Source organism: Oikopleura dioica, chromosome 2, assembly GCF_907165135.1.
Source record: "Oikopleura dioica chromosome 2, OKI2018_I68_1.0, whole genome shotgun sequence".
Lineage (NCBI taxonomy): Eukaryota > Metazoa > Chordata > Appendicularia > Copelata > Oikopleuridae > Oikopleura > Oikopleura dioica.
The window spans coordinates 12,475,426-12,500,880 of NC_137292.1; the positions used below are offsets into that span (position 1 = coordinate 12,475,426).

The window sequence follows — 25,455 nt, forward strand, 5'->3', positions numbered from 1 at the left end:
CCACATTTCCTAGCCTAAATCAAACAAGCGTAAATTAATCTTCAGAATTACTAACCTTTGGCAGATCAAGTTTACCTTCTTACAAGATTTATCTGACAAAGAATGCAATTAGTCACATTGAGCCTTCCCTGGCAATGTTATCTTGAATACCTTGACGGAACTATTTATCCATCGGAAGCGCCAAAACTGACCCTCAACGTGTTTCAGAAAATCTTGGCATTTGGCTGGTTATGAGAAAAAATGTGAAAAAATTTGGAGCACATGTGCACCGGGCGTTGCATTGAACGTGGAATGCCATTTATTTAGGAGTTCGGAACTGGAATCTCGCTCAGAATTCCCAAAAGCATACCGACCTGCCGCAGACATCGCTTTCTTACGACACGCGCCTCTCCCAATCCATCAAAATTCGCCCAGACCACGGCCTCTAAGTGACGAGATTTTATGACTACCGGTACCTGACCCAGATAGAAATGAGCTGCAGGACTATTTTTGTAGAAATACCTCAGCCTAAAGTCTTTAGGGAGCTAAATTTTTCTTTAACGCTCTATTTCTCTCTATTTTTTTTTTGCAACAGTTTGCCTATTTATGAGTTTTGAGAACTTGAAAGCTAGTTTGTCAATGTCTCTTTTCCAAATAATCTTCGAATTTCTCCCCTTGGGTCGGTAAGAGATCTGTAATTTTGGTTTTCTGATGGTATCTTCTCCGAAACGCTCCGTTTCTGAACTTTGCCAATTTGTTGCTTGATGTGGTGACCACCCAAAACGCCAATTTTCAGCTCTAAACAGATTCGAGACTGTTATTGTCATGTGATGACTGGTGTATTCACACTTTTCTTGGTAAAACTGCGGATCAACAGTCAATTTGACGGACTCAAAACTACTCTTCACAAATTCATGTGCTAAACATTATTTGGAAATCTCTAGAGCTGAACTGTTTTCTTCCCAGCAATCCGTATAAAATTCGATCGCTTTTAGGACTTGAAAATCTAAAACTCCCTTTTCATCCTCTTCTCTAGAAGCCCGCAGTGTTTTCTTCCCACCAATCCCTATATAAATCCCCGTAAAATTATTTTCCTCATTCCGGACAGACGATGTCCTCCAAGAGTGGTTGGAAACATCCAACGAAGAAACCGCGCCTGCTTGCCTGACCAAGCTGTTCCCAATTTCTATGACAAAAGTCAAGAAGGAACAAAAACCGATTTGATACACATCAAACTTATCCTATCCTCCTGACCGAGCAAAAGTTTTCTATTTAGCCCTTTTTAGGGCTCTAAATTCAATCTAAAATTATCAGAAAAATAATCTTTGTCTTCACTTGAAGTTCACGAGAATTCTTCTGTCTCCGAAGCAGGCCCCTTGTCAGGGCGCGTTTTTTGGGCAATACTATCTGCTAACCCCCAATTAGTGCCTTTAGAAGTCGTTAATGAAATTCCTCTGCGTGTGTAAGCGGGTTCATGAGAAATTTTTGGGAAATTTCGCAAAATTTTTCTTCACATTGTGAGACATTCTGGCATGCAATTGGTGCGCATTCTACGTGCAAGCGCATCCAAGGTCAATCGTAATCCACCCGCCAAGTTATGCACCAAGATTGACACCTGGAATCCGCTCAAATTATTATTTTTGCGCAAGGCGTTAAATATATTTCACCGCTGCTTTTGCGCCTTCCTTTTTTCTATCAGCCCTGAGAATTTCGCACGGCCGATAATGAGCGGGAATCGATCATCCCTCCTTTTCGTAAATGTTGAGCTCGCTCAGATGCGAAAAATGATGGATGGCGCTGGACGCGCACGCAGCTGCTCGCGACCAACCATTCGGCTGAGCAGCCAGAATTCGCACCAACTGTAATCTCTTTTACTTTCTCTTCGTGATGGAATAATTGGAGGAAGGGTTGAGCTACTGGGTGGTTTCTCCGATTTAGCGGGTGATTATCGCAGAACTAGCCAGACTCGGCGCCCACCAACGAAGTTATGATTCAATCAGTCTAGATCAAAGTTAAAATAAATTCTAACTGTAAAAATAATCCATTGAACTTAATAAAAATTAATGGTCCTCCTTATATATTCAAGTTTTATCAATAATAATCAACCTTTTAAGAATCGTCTTCTTTTCAGTGTGGCGCTAAATTTGATATTATTTCATGAAATAATCTTCCGAAGCTAAACAGTATTTCCAATAAAAAAAAGTTATAATCACCTTCATTAGACTCCGATGACGACTACTAACTTTGCTCGCTGACCCCACCGCGCGGCGTCGAATCGTCAACCCCTTTTCTTGCCTGACTCCGTTTCGTGGACAGCGCCACCTCTCGGCGCGGCGTCCCCATCCAACAGTAGGCTCCAGCCGCCCTCACCACAATTCTCCACTACAGATTCCTCAAATCTTTTAAATTCAAACAAAATTGTTTTTTTTTTGATCATCCTTTCGCAAACATACAGATATCCTTACTAACAGTCACCACCAGAGATTGCCAAAAAGATTGAAAATAAAAGCTCAACCTTTTAACAAGAGCGAGATAAAAAAGATATGATGAGCGCTCCAGAAGTGATGCCACAGACGATGCAAAGTTTCCAGTACCTCAACTACGCTGCCCAATATCAGCAACAGGTAATTTTTGAGATCGGATCTATATTGAAGAGAGTCTGAATTTTAATAAAAGGCGAATTTGCTGGAATTAAAAAATGTACTCGGCACTCAAGAGGCCGGACCGCACTTGGTGGAGATAGTAATTTTGGGCTTGGGATCAGTATCTAGAATAGAATAAACTCTTCAGATTCATTTTTGGCGGATTTTATCCTAAGATTTTATGTGAAAATGTCGAAGGGCTGTCACTTGTGGGTGAATTTTTTTGAAAAAAGAACCCTTGAAAACTAAACTCCTGTAATTTTCATCGTAATAAGCCGAACATCGTTGAGTTTCGAAGGAGATAGGCAAAAATCAAAGGTCAAAAAGGCGAGTTAGCAAAATTTTCTCGAGAAATTATCATCTACCGATAAGCTCCCCTTATTCTCAAAATAAGATAAAAGGTTTTTTCCGCGTGAATATTCCATTCACCAAGTTGAGCATCCGATTCAGCCCGATCATCACTTGATAAGGCAAATGAATCATCAGTCGTTGACACTGATGATGCTCAAAAGAAGTTGTTATCGGACTTCTACGTCGGGGGCCCACCCAATTTGAAAGGATCGTTGTTGATTCATCACATAATTCGCACCACCAAATTGTCCCTTTGTTCTGTTTTGGCAACTGCCGGGTTGAACTCGAAGGTGATAAGTAAGCTCTGCAAGAATTTGCGAAATCGTGAGCGTTCTATCTTCGTAAACATTTGCAACTGAAAGCTAGAATTTTAGAGCTTTCTTGCTATTTCATTAAAAATTATGTTACAGAGGATTAGAAAACGTTTTCAAACTAGGAATTTATGAAAAAGATTGTAATGAGCAAAATTACTCAAAAAATGCCAAGCGCCTGGGTCTCCAAATTCTTGCGCTCTAAGAAAGCCAAATGAATGTTCTCCCGACAACCCGAAAGTATTCGCCTTATGTGGATCCGCATATCTCACTAGATGCAACAATTTCCACTGAAAATTCCCCCCTCACACGAAAATTTCACAATTTCCGCTTCTGAAAATATGAACCCAAAATAATTAACATGAAAATTCACTCAACTGAATCTGCAATCATCAATCAAATCAGATTCTTCTCTTTTTGACAGCAGGAAATGAAAACTGCGAAAAATTCAAGTTGCATAAACAATGTTTTTAGCAAATTCACAAACTAAGGGTATCACTGTTAATTTTTACAGAACCCACTGCGGTTTGATTTCATGAGCCTAAATTTCACCAGAAACGATGATTTTTGAAGGAGCTAGACAGCGCGGCGTGTCAGAATTTGTAATTCGCAGTGTGTGCCCCTGTCGTAAAGGGGACCATGGGATCTGGTGAAACTGGCTACCTACCCCTAAACTACCAGTATCCGCCGCCTTTGATCACCGCGGGAGAGCAACTGAGGGGACGAGCTTATCACGTGTTATCAGGCAAACGGAACACAAGAATACGAAATGCAAAAAGCTCGTGTACTTCCGCCGGGAAGCTCGTGTACTTCCGCCAAAGTTTGGAAAGCTCTTCTTGTGGTCGACTTTGAGTTCGATAAGTTTTTATGATAAGTTTTGAACATGACTCAAAGTATGAGTAAAAAAATTATTTCGAACTATTTCGAAATTAATTTATTGATCGGTTCAAGTTATATTTACATTTAAATATTCAAATCTTGCGCGAGTACAAATGACTCTCGGATTCCAAACATCTATGGAAAATTTATTCGTCTGAGGCAAAGGAGATTTTTTCGAATACACATCGCTCATTTTTGGGTATTCGCTCCTGCATGTATAGCGCCTTTGATCCGCCCATGTCTGCTCAATTTGTCCCGGCAGGGGCCGCCGAGCATTCCACCAATTTAACCAAGGCTGGCGGAAATCGACCGACCACGACCCACCGCTCAGCAACCTTGCGAACAACAAACACCCTTGAAGCAGGCAGCGCCACTCTGAACTCTTTTGACGCCCCTTGACTATCAACAAATAAGAAATTGGCCAGTCAAAGTCGCCTTTGAACAAGATTCAAGGCGTGAAAATTCCGTTCCACTTTCTTTCAAAAGGCCCTTCAAAACCATATCCTAATCATTTCTCTTCAGCGACTGAACTTTGCTAACGGCTACCATCAATCCGGACCGGGTCTTCACGATACTCCATCAGTTTCCACAATGAATCCAGTATCCGTCAGCGCTCCTTCAGTCCTCGACCCAGCCACTCAACTCGGTCATTTGAACGCTGCTATCACGAAACTAGAACCACAGTTGCCAGTAGCTCCTACAGGCCACAGTACCCCTGCCTCGACCTCGCCAAATCAACCAACGCAAGAGCAGAGTCTGCCAATGACTCCACCCCGGCCGAATGCGATGGAACCGCTGGTAGAGAGTTTTTACGAAAAAGATATCGAAGAAGAGCTCGATGAACATTTCAAGAAGTCACAGTCAGAAACGAAAACAAGAAGAGGTAAGAGATCATATTCAAATGGATCTTTTGAACTTCGGAAGGCGGAAACGAAACCAATTTGTCATTTTTTGGGTGGAGGAGGCGCCCCACTTAGTAGAAACCGGTCGGTTCATTTCAATATTTGCGGCGGCGGCGCTTTGATAGCTATTAAACAATACTAAGTGCATAAAATCTCAAATCAGCGTGGATACTCATTTTTGAATACGAATTTAGGAGTTTCATAAATGATGATTAGATTTGTAAGTCTTAATTGGAAGGCGCTTCGGACCGCGCGGTTTATTTGAAGAGCCCACTTGTTGGTGATTATGGCGGCGTGGTACATTCCTTGTGTGAATGATAATTTACTTTTTTTCAATACAAAAGGGTCCGATTTGGCCTGAGCGCTCTATGTGTCCGGCGTGGAATGTTTCAAAAATGCGCCGAGCACCGTCTCAAAACGGCCGCAACAATTCGCAAATGCCGCTCGCCCGCAACCAGTGAGCCCTCTCTCTTCACAAAGCCCGGCTGGCCCTGCCAATTACGCTTTTATATAAACTACTCGATTTTTCTGTTCTTTGGAATGTCCAAAATACCGTTTTACTTTGGCTGTTTGTCAACACGCGCCATTTTGAGTACCAGGGACAATACCAGATACGCAAGCCTTGGAGACTAAGACTGACAGCAGGAATGATAATTGCCGGTGTTGCTAGCGCGGGGTAGACAACAACGCTAGAATTAATTTGTCAATCATCGTTCACAGGGGCATCGAATCCATCCTCCGTCCCCACCTGGCAAAGAACAATTGCTCAAGATTTTAGAATTCCTTGCTTTGCACTTTTTGGCAAGCCGAAACAAATTTTCTAACTGATGATTTTAGGACTCATCTTCCCCGCATCGTACTACCAGCAACAGACCTCCCCCGGCCGCCCAAGCTCCGGCATCGGCAGTCTCACATCTTCATCACTGTCGACCACGCCACCGTACGGTCATTACAGTGGATTCCCTGGCTATGGCACGGGTCCAACGTCTTTCTCTCCGCGCACCAGCGCCACACCGACCAAGCTACAATTCTTCCCTCAATCTGACGGCAGGAGTCGGTACTTACAATCAGAGCAGTCTTTTCCCTTCGACTGGACCAACAGCAGCAACAGGACTCGATCAACTTGGAGCAAATCAGTCGCCTTTTCAAGCCGCAGCAGCTGGTAAGTTTCATCTTCTTTAAAACAGCCTCTCAATCAAAAATTTACTAAAAGAATTCCAAACTAAGGCTATTTATTTCATCTAATTTAACTCTTTAGGATTCCGGAGCTACTGAAAATGAAGCCAATTTCAATATCGAAAGAAACGATCTGACGATTCGGACGAACTGTACATAAATCAATGTAAAGCTATTTGTCACTGCTCCTCAAAAAATAAAATAAACGCTCATTGGAAAAAATAAACAACTCGATCTTATTTTGTGCAACTTGTAAACACGTGATGAAGATAAACGCGCAGGGGTTGAAAAAAAGGAGCAGGAGTAGTACTATCTTATCATGGAGTGGGTGAGCTCTCGAGGGTTCAAGCTTCAGTGACCTCAGCGATGTCAAGCCCCATCGTGAAGGAATGGGCTCTGAATTCCATCCCCTAAGTATTTAACCACTACTCACTCTTTGTGGAGGTTTTTGAAGCTCAATTAGATTATATGATAGACCATCATTGATAGTTAATCCTCGAAATTAAATAAGTAAGTGCACTGTAGAGTTGTAAGTTTATTTTGTTTACAAACTGTTAGCTCTAAGCGCAATCAACCCTAATTAGCTGATAATTATCGACCGTGGGAAGCAGACTTCTTGCCCGAAAGAGCGAGCACAAGTGGTGTCGGTGACCTTCCACTCCCTGCTCCCTTCCTATCTTGAAAAAAGGATGAATCCGTGCGCCAAAAATATACGACACAATTTTATCAGTTGTGATAATTCGGCGACCGCTGGCTGACCCACGCTCGAATTCCTGAATCTCAATTTGTGACTTTAAAAATGCGTCAATTTTCAAAGATAGGGGATAGTTTGAAATCAGGTTTTTTCTCCATCTAATTACGTAAAATGCACAGTTTATTTTCAGACAATTATGAGATCACGTCTTCAGTTGTTTTTAATCACTTAGCACGTGTAAATATTTGCTTTCATTTGTCTACGAGTGCTATCATTATCAGCTAATTGGGAGGTTACGTTTAACTCTGGGAGACTCCCAGAGGATTAGACTTGCTAACTACATCGGATAGCAGAAACAGCCGGTGAGCTTTTGCGCTAAAAAAGAACGCATGAAAACCTACAGCCAAATTATGAAAGTGAGCGGCTCTTCGGCAGGAATGCGCGCCGCAACCGGTCGGGCAGCGCGGTGGGAGACAGAGCACCATCAAAGATTCGTTATTGTATATCTCCGCGTGGTTTTGTATATCCTTTACTGGATCTGGCTGCATTCCCCAGGACGAAGGGAAATTCCGATTTTAGAATCAAACAAAGCACCCAGCAGTAAGAGGTAATTGGAAACAAGAAAAATAGAGAAGAAAAAAGAGTTTTTTTTTGCAACAATTTGGTTGATGTTCGGCTTCAAAAATGTTCTCTAATGAGCTTCAGAATTCCACCTATGCATATTCTGGTCTTGAATTGGATCAGTCTCTGGCTTGAATGTGTATATTGTGGGCAACGGTAGACCGCAGGTGAGAGCTCGAATGAAATACTTTGAAGGAATCGGAATGCGGAAGTTCGGTTTTTGGAAAAATTTCTCTCTTCGGAAGTTCCCTTATCTTGAATGCCTCTTACTGCGACCGTAAAAAAGTAAAGAGCTGATAACTCGCTGCAGCATAGAGATATCCGTTAATACGGGGATAGCACTTCCCTCTTTGAGGCGCGACTGGTGTTTTACTAAGAGCCGCTTTCCGTTGAGCTGGGAGGAGTGCTTTTCTTTGGCACTTTGTGAGCACCATCCGGGTTTGTTGCAAGAGACGAGAATTTTTTCTAGTTTTGAGGGTGTTAATGCGCAGAAATCTTCAGGAAAGACTTTTTGAATTTAGGAAAGCTTGTTTGAATACAAGAAAAAATGGAAAAGGTGAGCTTGGTTCAGTACGAAGAAGATTTTCCGGCCCGAGCGTGCCAGACATACTGAGGATCGCCCAACCACAATGGTATTTATTTGGCTCCTGTGCAACATTCGGGTTTAATTTTTGCCTCAGCCGGGGCACGATCGGCATTTGTGTCTTCCTCGAAGAGTTTGCCATTAGAATCCGGCAGTGCGGTCGTTGGCAATTATTTTGCTGCGCGGAATGCCGATCGTGATTCGCGATTTTGGCCGGAGAGCTGCGTACCTTTTGTGGCTCCACTTCTAGGTTTTTCTGTGTGCGTTGTTTTCTACCTCGAATTCCGACGGGGCATTCTTCGTCCTGCGCATTACCTGCACAAGCGAAATTGGCATGATTCAAATCGTAAATCCCTGAACCGCCTGCATAACTTCGATTTACCGCCTCAACCGGTTCAACTAGCGTTGCTGCACTTTGGCAAGAATTTACACAGTGAAAAATTAGACACAACTTTAGTGATAATCTTTACGATACATCTTCCCGCCATGTCTGATATCTCCCGCTGAGAAACCATCAGTGTTGCGCCCTCAGTTGGACCCGGACAATCATAAATGGGAAAAATGAAGGCTTTGCATATTATTCAAAACAATTTTTTGAAAATGAAACTCTATTCTATCTTTTCATACAATGGCCAAATATTACATTGATTTGTAATTTTTTTTTAAATAGAGGACTTCCTAAGTCAGGAATCTTGACTGAATGACTCTTACATAAAATGAAACTGTTTCAAAATCGGTAGTTAGATATTTCATCTTTACTTAAGTTTTGAATAAATTTTAGTTTAAATTATATTGTTTAATACAAATTGATGCCTTTGATTTTCAGATTTTTGAGATTTGTTCCGTTGTTGAAAAATTCCGATGTTGAAGGAGTATGCAACCCATTGTCAGCGTCGGAGGCTTTGTGTCTTCTTGTGGTATCTAAATAACGTGGTGATAAGGGAGTCGCGTTCCACCCGCAGCTCAGGAATGGCTGCTGGTGATGTGGGAATGTCGGCTGTATTCGTGAAATGTGTTCAGAAATGTCGCCAAAATTTCTCAAAAATATTCGACCAATTCTGAAGGCCACAGCGTATTGTGACATTGGCTCGCCTGTGGAATCCGCTCAACGTGTTCAAATATGAGCAACAAATTATTATTCAAACTCGTATATTCAAAAGGCTCGATTGGAAGACTATTAACATTACCAGAATTTGAACGAATCGAAAGATTTTCGAACTCTACGACTTCACTACTGACCGCATAGTGTTATTATAGTCACAAAGAGTAGCTTTAGTACTTAGAATTCTATAACTTGCGATTATTCGCTTATGCGAGTTTGCGTTATAAACCTCCCAAAATGAGCATCCTTCGCTTAGCGTCATACCGCGTAGAATAAACCAGTTCTCGTCCGATCACTGAAGTCAAACTACGACGGGCGGGGTTAGTACTTACATGGGTGACCGGTTGGGAATACCTCGTGCGCTAAGCATTTTGCCTCTTTCGGAGTCATATTTCAGTTTTATTGAAATTTTGGTCCATTTGCCTCCTTGAATATTGCTCTTTATGGAATGTAAAGCCGACCAAAATTTCATGAAACTGAAACCTAAGTCCCAAAAAACAAAATGCTTAGCGCACGAGGTATTCCCAACCGGTCACCCATGTAAGTACTAACCCCGCCCGTCGTAGTTTGACTTCAGTGATCGGACGAGAACTGGTTTATTCTACGCGGTATGACGCTAAGCGAAGGATGCTCATCTTGGACGAATTATGTGTCAATTTTTCAAAACCAAAAAGTCCCTTTTTGCAATTATTTCCGCCGTGAAGCCAGAAGTAGAGGCGAAAATAGGACTTTTTCGCTAGATTTGAAGCGTAACAAACTTCCACAGCCGCTGATTGGGTGTTGAGCCCGCGCGCCAGAAACTCTCCAGACCGAACCATGTTACGTCATTTTGCCTCATCAGCGAATGATCCCGTCGATTTTCGGAGTAACCGATTTGGACATCAACATTTCTCCCTCACATGCTCTTCTCGAAATTTTTGAACCCCCTAAAATTCTGAAAATTTCCTCGATCGTGGAAGCAAAAATTGAAAAGAGAAAAAAGTATGAGTATCCGCCTTGATCAAATTACCGAAGACGATGTCGGCAATTCTCGCCAGAAGAAAAAGTCGAAGGTCACCAAGAAAGAGGTAAGCCACTCAAAACTGTTTTCTTAAATAATTTCAGTCAACTTTGTTCGCTCGTCTGTATTTTTTTTTTAGGAATCTGTCGATCTCGATGCCCTGCTCATGGCTGGAGAAACTCTCAACAAAGAAAACACTCCTCCATCTTTTCCAAAACGCTCCGTGGGCTCAGACTGGAGCGATTCGGAGGACGAAGCTCCTCCTCCACCAAAGCGCTCCACTCGAGCCACCAAGGCTAAAGCTCAAGATCCAGTCAAAACCAAGGCTCGTGGAAAGACTGCTTCCAAAGCAGAACCCAAGCCTAAGAAGAAAAAGACAGTCAAGGAGCAAGTTTCCGAGGAAGATGAAGAACCACGGTCGCCGATGAAGAAGAGAACTAGAGCCGGTCGCGCGAAGGCTGCAGAAGCTCCAAAGAAAGAATCAAAGTCGAAGAAAGCCAAAGCCACAAAAGAGGTCAAATCGAAATACTTCAAGGCCGAAGCTGACGACAATCAGAATGACACTCCTCAGCCAGAAGAAAGCGATGAAGAAGCTCCTGCTCCTAAAAAAGCAGCGAAGGGGCGAAAGAAAGCCGCGCCGAAGAGAAAGAAGGTGAAGGAAGAAAATGAGTCGGACTGGTCGGAATCCGACAAGGAAGAAGAAAAGCCCAAACCAAAGGCTAAAGCAAAGAAAAGAGGTGCTAAGAAAGAAGCAGAGGAGAAAGAAGACGAAGCTCCCAAAGGCCCACACGTCGAAGGCACCTATCTCGACGACGGAACTCTTCAAATTGAAATAACAGAGGCGAAGAAAAACCGCTTCAATGAAGAATACAAAGAAACTCCGGAAGAGCGACAGCAGCGCGAGTGGGCAGCCTACATGAGGTCGATTATTAATCGTGAGAAGCGAGAGCACTCTCAAGAACGACACCGAATCGATCTTTTGGTCCACTTGTGGCTCGGTCTCAGCTGGGACAAACACATTGATTGCAAATTTCTTCAGGTAACTTTATTTCCATCAATATAAATTTAACCATTTCCTTCCAGGCGAACATCCTATCCATGCTGCCCATTGACGCCAACGTCGATTCTGAAGCTGACCTCCGCCGACTCACAGTCGCGATGAACAGCTCCTTCCATTTTCCCGCCGCTCCAGCCGATTCCGGCATCCCTAGCCCCCACGGCGGACTTCTCCTTCTCGACCGAGCTCTTCAGCGATACAATTGCGAAGACCCTTGGTGGAAGAACAAATCGATCACCTATCAGTACTTCCTCCGAACTTGCCTCTTCGTCGCTGCGGTACGATCTGTCGGTGGAATCGCTCGTCTTGTCATCGACGGACGAATTCATCACCACAAGCCGCAGTCCGAAAAACAGCTCAAGGAGGGAAAAAAGAAGAATGAAGAAATCCGCCGAATGGTTTCCAAACACGAGTCCTCCGTCATTCTCAACAGCTGGTGCGAAGTTTTCATCGGAGAAACCTGGCTTCCGGTCATTATCAAGGAGAACAGATTCGCAGTTGTGGAGACGAAAAACGTCGAAGGGTTCCTCTACTGGCCAGTGAAGTATTGCATGGGCTTCGACGGAGGTGTTCGGGATGTTACTGCGCGATACGCATCAAAGTGGCTGGAAGACACCAAGAAGCTTCGCATCAAATATGTGGAGAAAAACACCAACTACTGGAAGGAAACATGTGAGATGTTCCCCTCGCGAAATAAGCACTTGGAAACTGCAGAGACAAAAGAGATGAACAAGAATCTCAAGTCTGCGCCAATCCCGAAGACGATTTCTGCCCTCAAAGGTCATCCTCTCTACGTCTTACGTCGTCATGTCCTCAAATACGAATGCATCTATCCCGAAGACACAACACCTGTCGGACAGATCGAATTGAAATCAAAGGGAGAAATCACATACGAAGACATCTTCCCTCGAAAAGCCGTCAAAAAGCTTCACACCAGAGGAACATGGCTCCAAAATGCTCGAGTCGTACGCGACGGAGAAGTTCCAATGAAAATGGTTGCCAGCTGGATGCAAAATAAAAAGGCTGGCAACGACGCTGGTGCTAAGAACTCTCCTCTTTTCGGCGAGTGGCAGACTGATTGGTACAAAGCTCCTATTGCGAAAGATGGTCTTGTCCCCAGAAACGATTTCGGAAATGTTGATTTGTATCAGATGTGCATGCTTCCAATTGGAACGGTTTTTCTCGAGGATTTGGACGACTTCGGAGTGTGCTCTCGAGTCTGCAGAAAGCTTGGAATCGACGCGGCAAAGGCCGTTGTCGGATTCGATGGGAAGAAGGGATACCCTAAGATCGGCGGCTACGTCATTTGCAAGGAGTACGAGCAGACAGTGCGAGATGCATATGTTGAAGCTGCCGGTATTTCGGAAGAACGCGCTCGACAGAAATCTCGCAGTCGGGCGAAGAAGAACTGGCGAAAGCTACTCGCTCTCTATTTCGCGAAAAAGAAGGTTGAACGACTCTTTGCTGGACGAGAAGTTGATCCTCAACTTGAACGCGTTATTATGAAGGGCCAGCGTCGAAAGATGGATCTCGAGGTAATTGAATACGCTGATCGTAGAAAGCTAACTTCGTTTTAGGACGAATCATCCGATGAAGAGATTGAAAAACTGGAGAAAAAGGCCTCCGCAACGACCAAAAAACGCGCTCCAGCGAAATCAAGCGGGCGCGGACGAAACAAGGACGATGACGATACAATTGAATCGATCGAGTCTGAAAACGAAGAGCCCGAAGCCTCGTCTGACAGCTCCGGTGAATCAGATGACGACTCTCCGCCAGCAAAGTTGACGAAGAAGTTGAAGCAGCAAGTCGCAAAGACAGTTATTCCACGAGAGAGAAGCTCTCGCCGCGCTAAAGCTGCCCCAGCCAAACCGGTATTTTGATGACCTTCTGGTTTTGTTCCTAATTATTCATATTTAGGTCAAGTACGAATTCAGCGGTAGCGAATCTTCTGAGTTCTCGGCTGAGTCGAATGATGAAGACTGGGATTAATCCCTGTATTTTTGTACATGCTTGTACAAATCTAGCTTGCCATTCCCCCATTATCACCCTGACATCCACAATAGTTCAGTTAAAGTTCTATCTGCTGCATATTTTCGAAAATAGAGTCAGTTAAAATTATCTAATGATGTTTTTATTTGCAAAAGGAAGAAAGTCAGGCTAACATCATCTAATTAGGCGAGGAGAATCGTCCAGCAAAAACGGTCTCTCCTTCGTATCGGATGAAAAATAGGAATGGTTTGTTGGCTTCGATTAGGATTGGCATCATCGGCATCATTCTCATCATGCCGATCATCCCAGTGGCAGCAGCAGCTTCTGTTCCTTGCTCGTCGACGATGATTTTAACTTTGTGAACGGCGGCGCCAATGTGAAGTCCCGCGTGCGTCATTTCAGAAAGTGGGTTCACCTCGGGGTTGAAGATTCGCTATAGAGAATTTACGACCTCAAAGAAATAATTGCCCTCTTACCGTGAGTCCGCATTTCTCAAGAGTGTCCTTCAAGTTCATGCCAACTTCAAGCTCGAACTTTGGCATTTTCACCAGAACTTCATCTCCGCCAGATCTGTCGAGATTTCTGACAAGATCATCGACGACTTCGGGAGTGATCTTTGCTTCGATTCCGTCGAGTCCACCAATGTATTGTGGGACGACAAGAAGCATTGAAGCTCCATTTGAATATGGAAGCTCAACGACTTGTGCTTCCAGCTCTCCCGAGTAGTTAAACGCAAATCTGTGCTGGAAACAAATTAAGAAAAAGAACGACGGGCATTTTTACCTTTTTCTGCATCAGCTGAGTCTTAACTGTTTCGCTCTCAGAGAGATGGAAGTTATCTTCAAAAGGAGCATCGAAGGGATACTCCCAAGATCCCTTGAAGTGAAGAGCGGAGCAAAGTGCAATCATGGTGTTTGCATCGACGTCAGAAGCAGAAAGCAAATCTTTGATCATTTCCTTTGTCTCCCCAGCGACCCATTTGTTAATTCTATAATCATTATCGTTATTTACCCGCTGAGAGATTCAAATATTTGAGCATAAATCTGCATAAATCACATATTCTGACGGTGATTTTTAGCTATACTCTGACCGACTTACGTTCCAACTGACGCTTCTGGGTCGGCGAAATCGACTTTTTCAGCTCCGGCACCGTATTTTTCGAGGCATGCCTCTTGGAATGGCGTTTTGACTTCAAATCCTCGCTGGATAAAGAGTTTAGCAGCGATGTTAGCCACTTCTGAATTCGGTACATAATTAAAAAAGTTACATTCAGTCAACTATTTCTAACTGATGCGGTATTGATTCGACGCTGTACCTTTAGATTTCATCGAGTCAAGAGCCTTCTGTAGGACTGAATGCGTCTGAGCATGATCGCCTCGACCGAGAACAGTTGCCAACTCGTCTCTGGTCTCGTCCGTAGTGCCAAGCATCACCATTCCGAGTGCATGTGAAATATTAACGGGTGAAAAACATTGATTTCCCTTCAAATGCTTGAGCATTTGGAACACGAATTTGAAATCGGACATCTTGTAGCTTCCTTTCTCCTTGATCTTTTAATCTTTGATTTTGAAAGAAAGAAGATTGCCTTTAATAGTTGTTAGGTTAATTTTTAACTCGACGCTCCATTACGTACTCTGTAAATACGGGTCTCTTCGCAAAACAGTGACAGAATTCGTTATGTTTAGTTTGTGACAATCTAAAGGGAAAGCGCACTCAGGGCAGTCAGGCTTGAAGATTGAGTCATCAGATGATTGTGCGGAGTTGTGGTACTTCTAGAGCCTTAGGGCTTGTTTATAAGACCTGGTTTCGAAGACTTTATGAAAATAGAGTGACGGTTCTTTTGATCTCGATTTTTAATTTGAAAGTCGTTGGCAGTTAAATTTTCAGCAGTTTAGAGGAAATTATTAATTAAAGTGATATTCTATAGATGAGTAGAAGCAGAGTTTGAATTGAGGGCATTGACGGTAGAAAGTCTAAAGTAGGTTGGCTTTCGCCTCGTCGTCGAAGCACGTGATAGGCGAGAAACATCTGAACTTCTCGACAGTGTTCTTTTTGAAGACTCAACAAAAGGCAATGTGATTACCTTGCTATATCACGTGATTTTTGATCTCATGAAGATCGAGTTAGAAGCTCAAAACCTGATTATTGTAATTTTGTATAGGAAGAATCTGAATTGCTGAATCTGTCCTAGAGCGGAATGTTTCCGATGTGATTGTAGCATCTGAGTTTGCCATGGAAGTTCTTCGCGTTGATGATTTGCTCGAGATTGCGGCAGTGGAATGTTCAATCATTGTTTGCGATCGAGTAAGACTGTTCTTCAGCTCGTTTTGAAGCACTGTTCGCTCGTTGTACAGCGTCTCCGCGGTTTTTAGCACACCTGAGAGACGCTTCATCAGTTCCTTGTTCTTCTGCTCTGAATTAGACATTATCAACCTTGTCCTACAGACATGACCCTGAAGGGGACATTTTTTCATTGACAACGGTGTATTTTAGTAACATTTGAATAATTAATGTCAACGCTCTCCAATAATGTCGGTTCTATTACGCGTCCACATTCAAAATGAGTGTTTTTGAGGGGATAATTCTGGACATTACATTCCCTGCCGGCCAGATGTTTAAATTATCTTGTCATTTAGTATTGATGAGAACATATTGGATCGCACTTAGATTTTACGGTCAAATAGCAAGATATATGATATATACTGTATATCTATCCTGTACCGTATATATTACGAGGTTAAATATATGAAAGGTTATACGGGATATTTATTAACGTATATCCAGCTATTAAATAATTCTTAAATGATGTAAATATCCATATTCTATAGATTTTCTATTGATTACAGATCAGTCCGGTCTTAATTGATTCAATACAAGATCCTTCAATCTTGTTGGCCTCTGGGGTCATTTAAGGGGGTAGAACTAGGATTTTCGAAAATAGCCAATTCTAGACCGGCGCTCAAAGCCAGGCAAGCTAAGATATTCAAATTATCTCTTCAGCTGAAGATAGAGCAAACTTAGATCTAACAACATTTTTCTTAAAAAATTTTTCGTCAACAAATTTTGGCGGTAGAGAGCGAAACACCAAACTATCTCATCGAAAATCGCCATTTTAGCCTATTTGCGTCCTCAAATTTCTCGAGTCACGTGATTAGCCGATTTTTAAAATTTCATTTTTTGATAGTTGAATGCTTTTTCTAGCAACATCTCAAAGGAAATTTCGTTAACCTTTGTAAAAATAGGTTTTTCTTATTTAAAGGGGCTCTCAAAAATCACTTATTTTCGGAAAACCTAGTTCTACCCCCTTAATCCACTGTCATTCCCTTCTGATGAGCCCGGGTAATTCAATTAACTGTACCACAATTTTATACTGTACCTAGCTCTTCTGCGCGTTTTCTTTCTTGTGTGTAGCTTTCTCTTGCCTGACAGTAATCTTGCCTAAAAAGCAGTTCAGTAAAACCCGGATTGTTCTGTTATTGACAATGTAATAGTAAAAACTTATTATCAATAAGAAATTACCTATTTTTCTCACAAATCATTGCTACTCGGTGGATCTTCTTTTCGATGAGCTCATATTTTCTAAATCTAAGCTGTCAAATTTGTGCCCAAGAATCACTTCGCATACCTTATATTTTCCTCTTCTTTCAGCTGTTTCGTTATTTTCTCCAGTTGGAGTTCATGTTCATCTCTTATTTCGTCAATGGTGAGTTCTAGCTCCTCAATCCTGCTGAGCAATTCTTCTTCTGAAAACATGGTCTTCTTTTCATCAATTCTCTTCGTTGATTTCAATGATTTCTGAGCTCTACTGAAAATTCTAGCAGAAATATGAGTACGTCGTTGTGCTGGTATGGTATGGTTGGCCTTTCTCTGGTCTGAGAAATAGGGATTGATTTTTTCATTCTCCGGCCCCCGCTCAAAGCGAGTGGCAGCGCGCCACATTGCCAATTTGACTCTCCTGGCTTATTAAATATAGATATGCCGAACATGTCTCTCGATTATTTTGCGGTTTTATTTTTCCACCTTTTTTGATCTATCTTTTCACTCTTTAATTTCGATAAAGAAATAACCCCTTTCGAACGGACAGCGTACACAGGCAAATGAATAAATAAAGGGATATGGCAGTGGGGGATTAGAAGCAATTACAATAAATGAAAAATGAAGAAACTAAAAATTGAAGAATTCGATAGTTTTGAAGTAGACTAAAGCAGCTCATTCTTGGCGGCGGTGGAGGTTGAAAAAGTTCTTCGAAGCTTCAGCAGTGCCAGTAAAAGTCCTTTGGTTAACTGTTATCAGCGAAATTCGAGGAGAGTCTTACCCAGAAGAAAGGAACAAAGCAAACACAAAAATGCTAAAATGAACTGCGTGTACTTTTGCCAATATAGGTTGAGCAATGGGCAGTTGAGAAAAACTGCTTTGAAAAATCCAGGTGAACTTGACAAAGCTTCGAGTACGTTTTTGGTTGAGGTCGAAAAGTAATTTCCATCGAGGATGTAGTGAAAACACCTGTCTTTCTGTCGACTGGGCTCTATGCACCGTCTAAACATAGCGGTTTATTTTTAATCGGGTAATAGAAATCAAGAAAAACATTTTAACACTTACCCTTCCCAAGATGCTTCGACAGAATTCATTGTTGGAAAAATATTTTCATATCGACTTAGATCTTCTTCGCCAACTTCTAACACGGTGTTTCTTGACAGTTTGATTCCAAAAACCCGGTCACTAGAAAGTATAATAGATATGATTTTATGAGAAGGAAATCAACTTTTCACAAGTTATTTTGAAAGTCATAGAACTATCCGTTGGATCCATAAAGAGCCTTGTGCATTGCCGAGCATCCACATGAATTGTCGACATTTCCGTTTGAAATGAAAAGCGATAGCCATTGTAGACCGAAATTATATTTTGATGCAGAAATATGAAGATTCGCTGGTTCTTGTCATAGACGACGGAGGAGATTTGACGCTGTTTTGACCACCGCTGAGAGACTTTTTGATGTTCGAAAATTTGAAGAAAATGGTTTTTTACGAGAAATAACAAACAGTTCCTAAAACGAGCAATTCTGACTGAGAAGAATTTAGCCTGAGAAATTGTTCATTCGAGTAGTCTCGGTATAAAACTGAGAAGCGCGTTCGAGAAAAGACAATGAGCTCTTCGTCAGTATCAACAACGCCGACAACTCGCTCCAGACACATGTTTACTCGAATACTTTCATCCATTGAGCTGTCGGCCTTGAAGGACTTCTTTGGCTTATACATAAGCGCCGTGGAATTAAGCGTCGTTGAAGGCTTCTTACCATATATTTTGTGAATGCCTTGGAAAAGGGATGAGAAGCTCATAATGTGATGAATGCTCAATGACATCTTTTATTCATGCACAACTGCGGATGAATTATTTTCGCCGCGTTACTGTTTTTTAATCAAAGAAGAAAATCTCCTTCCTATTTCCTAAAATATCATCCATTGGAAGTTGAAAGTTCTTCGTATTGTGACTTTGATAAGTTGCGAACATTATGGAACTCGGGTCAGTCGAATGAGCAAGTCCAAGTGCATGGCCAAGCTCGTGTATGGAAACAAGAAATAGATCGTTGCCTGAAAACACGAGTTCAATTATATTCGCTGATGTCGGTCAAGTTAAATTATCGCAGTAAATGAATAACCAGAACAGGTGGCTACCCTGCATAATGATTTCATGATGATGGAAATTCAATTCTTCTGAATTAACTATCAAGTATTCAGCCCCAAGATGGCCTATCCTGGTCTCATCCCAGGGGACAACCTATTAGACGGAAAATTGAACTTGGCAATAATGCGTCCAACGTAATGCTACAAGGATCCCGATAAAAGCTTCTTCCATGGATTAACCCCGCTCACCTTTCTTTTCGGGATGACCGAGATAAGTCCACGGTTCCTCAGCGTCAAAGTGAGTGTCTCCACCAAGGCCTGGGCCTGGATAGAACGCGTGCGCGAGATAGTTTCCAGGTCCATCAAATGGCGAATTATCACCGTGGCCTTCATTTCTAATTAGATTTTAAAAAGACTGAGCCACTTACTCGAATTGACGAATTTGATGCGTATATCAGCGGAATCCTTCCACTGCTCATCCTGTATCTCCACTGACAGAAGGGGTCATTCCTCATAAAACATTCCACGCAAATATAAAACGAATTAAAAATTTACGCTGCGAATTATTTCCGCGCTCTTAAGCCAAGCAAAATGATCCCGAACTAGAGGGATCGGCAAATATTTCTTCCAATGTGATATCGCAGAATTGATCGCTGTCCTGTGCAGGTTCTAATATCATTCTTGGCTTTTTGAATGACTGATCGATTTAGCATCTTAATATTCTGCATGAAAGATTGACAACTCGCTCAGGATCCGCTTCTATTAAAATTGGAGTCTCTCTTCCATGATTTCAATCAGAACCTTCCTTGTCAAATTCAAGCCAAGTCTTGGCGTAAAATTTAAAATTGAATACGTTATTTGGTCTCCAGTCCACTTTTGATCGGATTCTAAGTATCTCCGACTTCTCGAAGCATGTGGTAGTTTTCTGTCTGTATTGCAAAACTCATCTCCCTTTTCATCAAATTATTTTAAAGGCTATGAGAAGTCCTTACCTCGTGAATTCCTGCCGTTGATTTCAACAATCCAAAATAAATTAAGTAATGAAACATCAATCTTCAATGTTGATCCGTCTCTTCTATATTTTCTCTTGAATCTTCTTGGCGATTGAAATCGTTGTCCGTTGTCGCACAGTGCTGTGAGGGTCCCTCGAGAGTTTCAAATTAAAATCCCAAATCTTGGCACTACTGGTGTCCATCTGAACCTAGCATTCAGCAGCTTGCAAATTTATGCTATAAATTGTTATAAGACTCGAATCAATTCCGAAATTGACATCTATGAGAATCAAAACCAATTTTTAATTGGACTGGAGGGAACAATAACCGTATTGATCTCGATCTGATGATTACAGGATAATCTTGCTTTCGAAAGATCTTACTGTTGACTAGACAAAATTATGATTTAATAATTTGCTGTCTACGCAGATAATATATGTTAATTCTGAATTTCAGAGCAATATTATGGTGCTTTATAAAACTTGCGCTTATTGTGTGAGCATAATTTTTATTAGCTAAACTCGTAATCATGACGTTTCCGCGACAATTAAACTACTCAAGTCGTAATCTTCCAAAGCATCTCAGATTTCAGATATACTTCCTTTGAATCTAAATTGCATCTTTTTACTTACAGAGGTTTTAAAAGAAGAAATGAGCTGGAGAATGATTCTACTGTCTTCGCTTCTCTTGTCAGAGATTACCGCTGATTACTTAGGCTGCACGTCGTCACAGTTCAGGTTCGAAGCTCAGCGGCGGATTTTGCAATCCAGCCAAATGAAAAAAGAAAAGACGGGGCTAATATTGGTTGTGTTTGAGGCTTTATTAAAATAAATTTTAAAGCTGTCAAGATGATAACACTGCTGAAAGCCGAACGTGCGTTGATATGCGATCGGTGTGCGATTGTAAGAAGGAACGTGTTAATTAATTTTACAAGAAAAGGGAGTTCGGACAGCCTCTGACGCATTCCCTTTTAATAAGCTGAAAATTATTTAAAAACGCGTTTAAAAGGATTGCCCTAATAACAAAGATGAAATAAATTGCCCAGCGGAAGTTTATGATCTACTTGAGGAGCCCTGCATTGCTAGCACTATCGATGAATGTGCGAATTTTAAGGAGTCAACGGATTGCCAGTGCAAAGGTAGTTTTTCGCTGCTGAATAATTCAAGCGAAGGAAATCCTTAATCATTTGATTCTATTACAACTAGGCGTCGACGACCCGGACCTCGTGTGCGAGGATACTTCAAATTGTACATCGAAGAAAAAGTGCTGTCCTGATCCTTCCTTTTTCTACTGGTACAGTAATAATCGTTTTTTTCTCAGCTTTATGCGTCCATAGTCATTCGAAATCGGTGACAGAGTACTCTCAAGCGAGGTGTTTGCCGAAGGAAATTGCTTGCGACAGCGATTTATTGCGATTGATGACGGACTGCCGAAATTCGCCCTCAGAGTTCTATAATGTCAGTGACTCCTGATCAATCTCTTTTCAAATATTTATAGAGTACCTACTGCAAAGAAGAGCCCGAAGAGGTTTTTTGCGCTGTCGATGAAGTTTGCTCGGTGCAAGATATGATCGACAAGGATAAAAACTCTGCATTATTACCATCGGCTATTTCATCTCTCAGTTTACTGATCACTGCTTTATACTTGTAAATAAATAACTTTTATGTAAGATTGGGGGCAAGTTTTTATTCACAGCTCGCGACTGAACTTTACAAAATATAAAAATTCTTGTCAAATGTGGTTCAGTGACGCGTTTCATTCTTCTTTTCGTAACTAAGTTTCTTAGGCTTGGAAAACTTCGTTTCCGGTTGTAGGATCTTCGAGGCCAGTATGATCAGTAGTTGCCTAAGTTTTAAATGAAATTATCTGCATGAATTTTTCATTCTTACCCTCCACCAGTCCAACTGGCCAGCCCATGTTGACTCAACAATACTGAATGTATTTTGCTGATCATCATACATTTGAAGTTTGCCATTTACATCAGTAAAAACGCTTGCAGCAGGTTTCGATGCGCTCTCATATGAAGCAAAGCAGTTGGTACAAACTGAGGACATGTCGGATCTCAAGCTTCGGCCGAATGCGGCTCCTGCTCGAAGTTGAGAAGCTGTTACCCAGTTGGCTTTGCATTTGTCAAATCGGGAGATTTCTAAATATTGATTAATATAAATATCTCGAATTTCATTCCTTACTTTGTGGGATATTGGAAATCTGGAAGTTCTGCTCCTTCTCAGCGGTACAAGCTCGATGTTGTTTGCAGCCAGCGTTGACGACCTCTCTGCCGCTTTTTTCGGGTCAAGTATGAATTTATCTTAGAAAACAAAACATTTTTTACAAGAAAAATAGCTTTTCAACCGTTCCTTGAAGTGAACTCGTATTTAACGTAGCAATCCCAATAGTCACCCTTAGGACACAGTTGAACCTGGGTACATGCTGCAAGACTATCGGTATTGTGGCAAAGTGGGCACCATCTTGCGCTTCCAAGAGTGGTTCCTGCGAGAGCAATGAATGGCAAACCAGCGTTTTTGATTTCTTCGTCTTCTGAAGCACCTGGTCGATTACCGACGGACTTAAAGGAATTAAAGATTCAATAGCAAGATTATATCTTACCTGTGAGCTTTCTCGTAAGTCATCATCAACCTGGTCAGATGCAACAGCAGAAGCACCTCCGATGATGTTTGGTCGATTATTGCTTGGTGCTGGGGCTGATCCAAAGATTGAGGTGAGGTCGAGAGTGCCGAGAGAGCCGAGGGCAGATTGAATACTGTCCAAGTTAGAGAAGTCGACGACTTCTTCTGCTGTTGTTGTGGTTGTGGTCGTGGTTGTGGTAGTCGTAGTAGTTGTTGTAGTTGTTGTGGTTGTTGTCGTGGTGGTAGTTGGTGGGACAAGTGTAATAACTTGATCTCGGAGGTTAGTCTTGACATTCATCGTATTGTAGTCGACGTTAGCGGTAGACAAGAGGCCTTCGAAAAGTGGGCCAACAATTTCATCGCCGGATGGCTCTGGAACGTCACCGGTCAATAAATGGATGAGAGTAATCTTAACTCGGTGAGTAGGATCGACGTCTCGTCTTCGTCGTCGTAGCGGTTCAACAGCGACTTGCATTCCCTTGATATCAAGTGGTCCAGATTGCATTCGCTGCTGAACTTCTTGCTTGAAAGCGTCCTCGGATGATTTGAGCTCGGCAAGGAATTCAATGTCGTTTCGCATGAATCTGTTTCTGATAGGCTCTGGCGTTGTAGTTGTAGTTGTGGTGGTTGAGGTCGTTGTTGAGGTAGTAGTGGAGGTTGTTGTGACAATGACGGGTGCCTCAGTAACGACTGGAGCATTTCCACCGAAAAGTGCATTCAAGTCAAATTGTCCAAGGTTATTGAAAACCGAGTTGAGATCGGAAAGATTATTGAGGTCAAGGATCTGGGCTTCTGTTGTTGATGTGGTTGTAGTCGTAGTTGTAGTTGTCGTTGTCGTAGTAGTTGTCGTTGTCGTAGTAGTAGTTGTCGTTGTTGTTGTAGTTGTGGTGGTGGTTGTAGTGGTGGTTGTCGTTGTCGTTGTCGTTGTGGTGGTGGTGGTGGTGGTTGTCGTTGTCGTTGTCGTTGTGGTGGTGGTGGTGGTGGTGGTCGTGGTGGTGGTGGTGGTGGTTGTTGTGGTGGTTGTGGTGGTGGTAGTGGTTGTGGTGGTGGTTGTGGTGGTGGTTGTGGTGGTGGTTGTGGTGGTGGTTGTGGTGGTGGTTGTAGTAGTGGTTGTTGTAGTCGTGGTGGTGGTTGTAGTTGTAGTAGTGGATGTTGTGGTCGTTTCTTCAGGTTCAGCCGGGGCAATGTTTATTTCTTGCTGTTGCTGAGGAGCTGGCGCGCCAAACATACTGAAGATGTCAGCTGGTCCATTATCACTGTTTCCGAAAAGACTGGCAAACATTGTGTTGAAATCGAAATCAGCTCCGGCAGCTGGTGCTGCAGGTGGTGGTGGAGGAGGTTGAGCTGTGGTCGTAGTAGTTGTGGTAGTTGTGGTAGTTGTGGTAGTAGTGGTTGTCGTCGTTGTAGTTGTAGTTGTAGTTGTTGTTGTAGTAGTAGTTGTTGTGGTCGTGGTAGTTGTAGTCGTTGCCGTAGTTGTGGTTGTAGTTGTTGTTGTCGTCGTTGTAGTTGTCGTTGTAGTCGTAGTTGTAGTTGTAGTCGTCGTTGTGGTAGTAGTTGTTGTAGTAGTTGTGGTGGTAGTTGTTGTCGTCGTGGTAGTTGTAGTCGTAGTCGTTGTGGTTGTAGTTGTTGTTGTTGTCGTTGTAGTTGTAGTCGTCGTTGTGGTAGTAGTTGTAGTAGTAGTTGTGGTAGTAGTTGTTGTCGTCGTGGTAGTTGTAGTCGTAGTCGTTGTTGTAGTTGTGGTTGTAGTTGTTGTTGTCGTCGTGGTAGTTGTCGTTGTAGTCGTTGTTGTAGTTGTGGTTGTAGTTGTTGTTGTCGTCGTGGTAGTTGTGGTTGTAGTCGTTGTTGTAGTTGTAGTCGTTGTTGTAGTTGTAGTCGTCGTTGTGGTAGTAGTTGTGGTAGTAGTAGTTGTCGTCGTTGTCGTTGTTGTGGTAGTGGTAGTTGTGGTTGTAGTTGTTGTCGTCGTAGTAGTTGTTGTAGTTGTAGTTGTAGTTGTGGTAGTAGTTGTTGTCGTCGTTGTAGTCGTAGTTGTGGTTGTAGTTGTTGTTGTAGTAGTAGTCGTACTGGTTGTTGTAGTGCTTGTTGTTGTTGGAGCCTCTGTTGTTTCTTTTTTGTTTTTATTTTTCTTATTCTTCTTTCCCTTCTTATTGGGTGCCTTATTCGAAGAAGGAATTTGAATATCTGCGTTGTTTCCTTGTGTGTTTGTTGCAGCAGCAGGAGCCCCGCCTCCGAAATTCGCGAATGGGTCAGATGGAGCAGCGAAATTAATTGGAGAAGCAGGGGCGGCAGGGGCTGCTGGGGCTACTGGTGCAGCTGGGGCTGGTAGCCCTGGTCCTCCAGCACCAGGTCCACCAAACATGGAGAAAATATCTCCTCCGCCTCCAAACAAGTTTGCGAACATTGAGTTGAAATCGAATGCATTTCCTTGCTCTGGTGGGGCCTGCTGTTCAGCTGGAGCACCTCCTCCGACTGAAAGAATTATCTAAAGTCCAGTTTATCGTTTTAACTTACATAAGTTCTGGCCAAGCGCCGCTGTGACGAAGAATAATAAGTTGAACTTCATCGTCTATTCTATCAGCTGGTTTCACCTAAAAATGTTCTTTTAAAGTATCCTGAATAAGTACGTTAATATTATTTTGTTAAAAAAATAATTATAGTTGAATTTCAAAGAGGTTTTCTAATTTTTATTCAAAATAAATTTTATGTTGACGAATAAAATGTCAATTATACGAAAAAATCTTCGTTGTTCTTCATTTCAGGAATCTCTTTTTCGATAATCAAGTGCTTGTACCTCTGATAGTTTTTTTTTTCTTTTGAAGGAAGACAATTAACAAAGTTGACAACTCTTACTTTTGCAAGCTGGAGATGCTTTTTATATCATTAAATGCCATCTAGAGGCGGAATATAACCGCTGTGACAAGAGTTCTAAACC

At 42.2% G+C, this 25,455-nt stretch overlaps 3 protein-coding genes and 2 pseudogenes across 3 annotated transcripts; 2 read left to right on the plus strand and 3 right to left on the minus strand.

The window, feature by feature from the left end:
- The first annotated feature begins 9,490 nt into the window (after window positions 1-9,490).
- Window positions 9,491-9,609, plus strand: LOC145700880 (5S ribosomal RNA; annotated as a pseudogene).
- Window positions 9,610-9,743: 134 nt separating this feature from the next.
- On the minus strand, window positions 9,744-9,862 carry LOC145700847 (5S ribosomal RNA; annotated as a pseudogene).
- Window positions 9,863-10,094: 232 nt separating this feature from the next.
- LOC145696566 (uncharacterized) lies at window positions 10,095-13,409 on the plus strand. Its single transcript, XM_081773628.1, has 5 exons — window positions 10,095-10,307; window positions 10,380-11,279; window positions 11,324-12,832; window positions 12,875-13,168; window positions 13,215-13,409. Exons 1-5 carry the CDS (start codon window positions 10,224-10,226, stop codon window positions 13,284-13,286), a joined length of 2,859 nt encoding a protein of 952 aa, XP_081629754.1. The 5' UTR covers window positions 10,095-10,223; the 3' UTR covers window positions 13,287-13,409.
- Window position 13,410: 1 nt separating this feature from the next.
- Window positions 13,411-15,012, minus strand: LOC145696567 (serpin B6-like). Its single transcript, XM_081773629.1, has 6 exons — window positions 14,920-15,012; window positions 14,602-14,871; window positions 14,385-14,523; window positions 14,070-14,274; window positions 13,763-14,029; window positions 13,411-13,719 (listed from the first exon to the last, which is right to left on the minus strand). Exons 2-6 carry the CDS (start codon window positions 14,810-14,812, stop codon window positions 13,465-13,467), a joined length of 1,077 nt encoding a protein of 358 aa, XP_081629755.1. The 5' UTR covers window positions 14,813-14,871; window positions 14,920-15,012; the 3' UTR covers window positions 13,411-13,464.
- A 6,532-nt stretch (window positions 15,013-21,544) lies between these two features.
- LOC145696440 (uncharacterized) lies at window positions 21,545-25,362 on the minus strand. Its single transcript, XM_081773479.1, has 7 exons — window positions 25,315-25,362; window positions 25,035-25,111; window positions 22,507-24,992; window positions 22,257-22,465; window positions 22,089-22,180; window positions 21,789-22,045; window positions 21,545-21,744 (listed from the first exon to the last, which is right to left on the minus strand). Exons 2-7 carry the CDS (start codon window positions 25,084-25,086, stop codon window positions 21,682-21,684), a joined length of 3,159 nt encoding a protein of 1,052 aa, XP_081629605.1. The 5' UTR covers window positions 25,087-25,111; window positions 25,315-25,362; the 3' UTR covers window positions 21,545-21,681.
- Window positions 25,363-25,455: the final 93 nt, after the last annotated feature.

Coding starts and splice junctions, on each gene's coding strand:
- LOC145696567 (XM_081773629.1), bottom strand. CDS start 14,812: ATGTCCGATTTCAAATTCGTGTTCCAAATGCTCAAGCATTTGAAGGGA. Junction 14,030..14,069: donor CTCAGCTGATGCAGAAAAAG/GTAAAAATGCCC, acceptor ATTTGTTTCCAG/CACAGATTTGCGTTTAACTA. Junction 13,720..13,762: donor TTGAGAAATGCGGACTCACG/GTAAGAGGGCAA, acceptor AATTCTCTATAG/CGAATCTTCAACCCCGAGGT.
- LOC145696440 (XM_081773479.1), bottom strand. CDS start 25,086: ATGAAGTTCAACTTATTATTCTTCGTCACAGCGGCGCTTGGCCAGAAC. Junction 22,466..22,506: donor ACTTACGAGAAAGCTCACAG/GTAAGATATAAT, acceptor AATTCCTTTAAG/TCCGTCGGTAATCGACCAGG. Junction 21,745..21,788: donor GCCAGTTGGACTGGTGGAGG/GTAAGAATGAAA, acceptor TTTAAAACTTAG/GCAACTACTGATCATACTGG.
- LOC145696566 (XM_081773628.1), top strand. CDS start 10,224: ATGAGTATCCGCCTTGATCAAATTACCGAAGACGATGTCGGCAATTCT. Junction 10,308..10,379: donor CGAAGGTCACCAAGAAAGAG/GTAAGCCACTCA, acceptor TTTTTTTTTTAG/GAATCTGTCGATCTCGATGC. Junction 13,169..13,214: donor AAGCTGCCCCAGCCAAACCG/GTATTTTGATGA, acceptor ATTCATATTTAG/GTCAAGTACGAATTCAGCGG.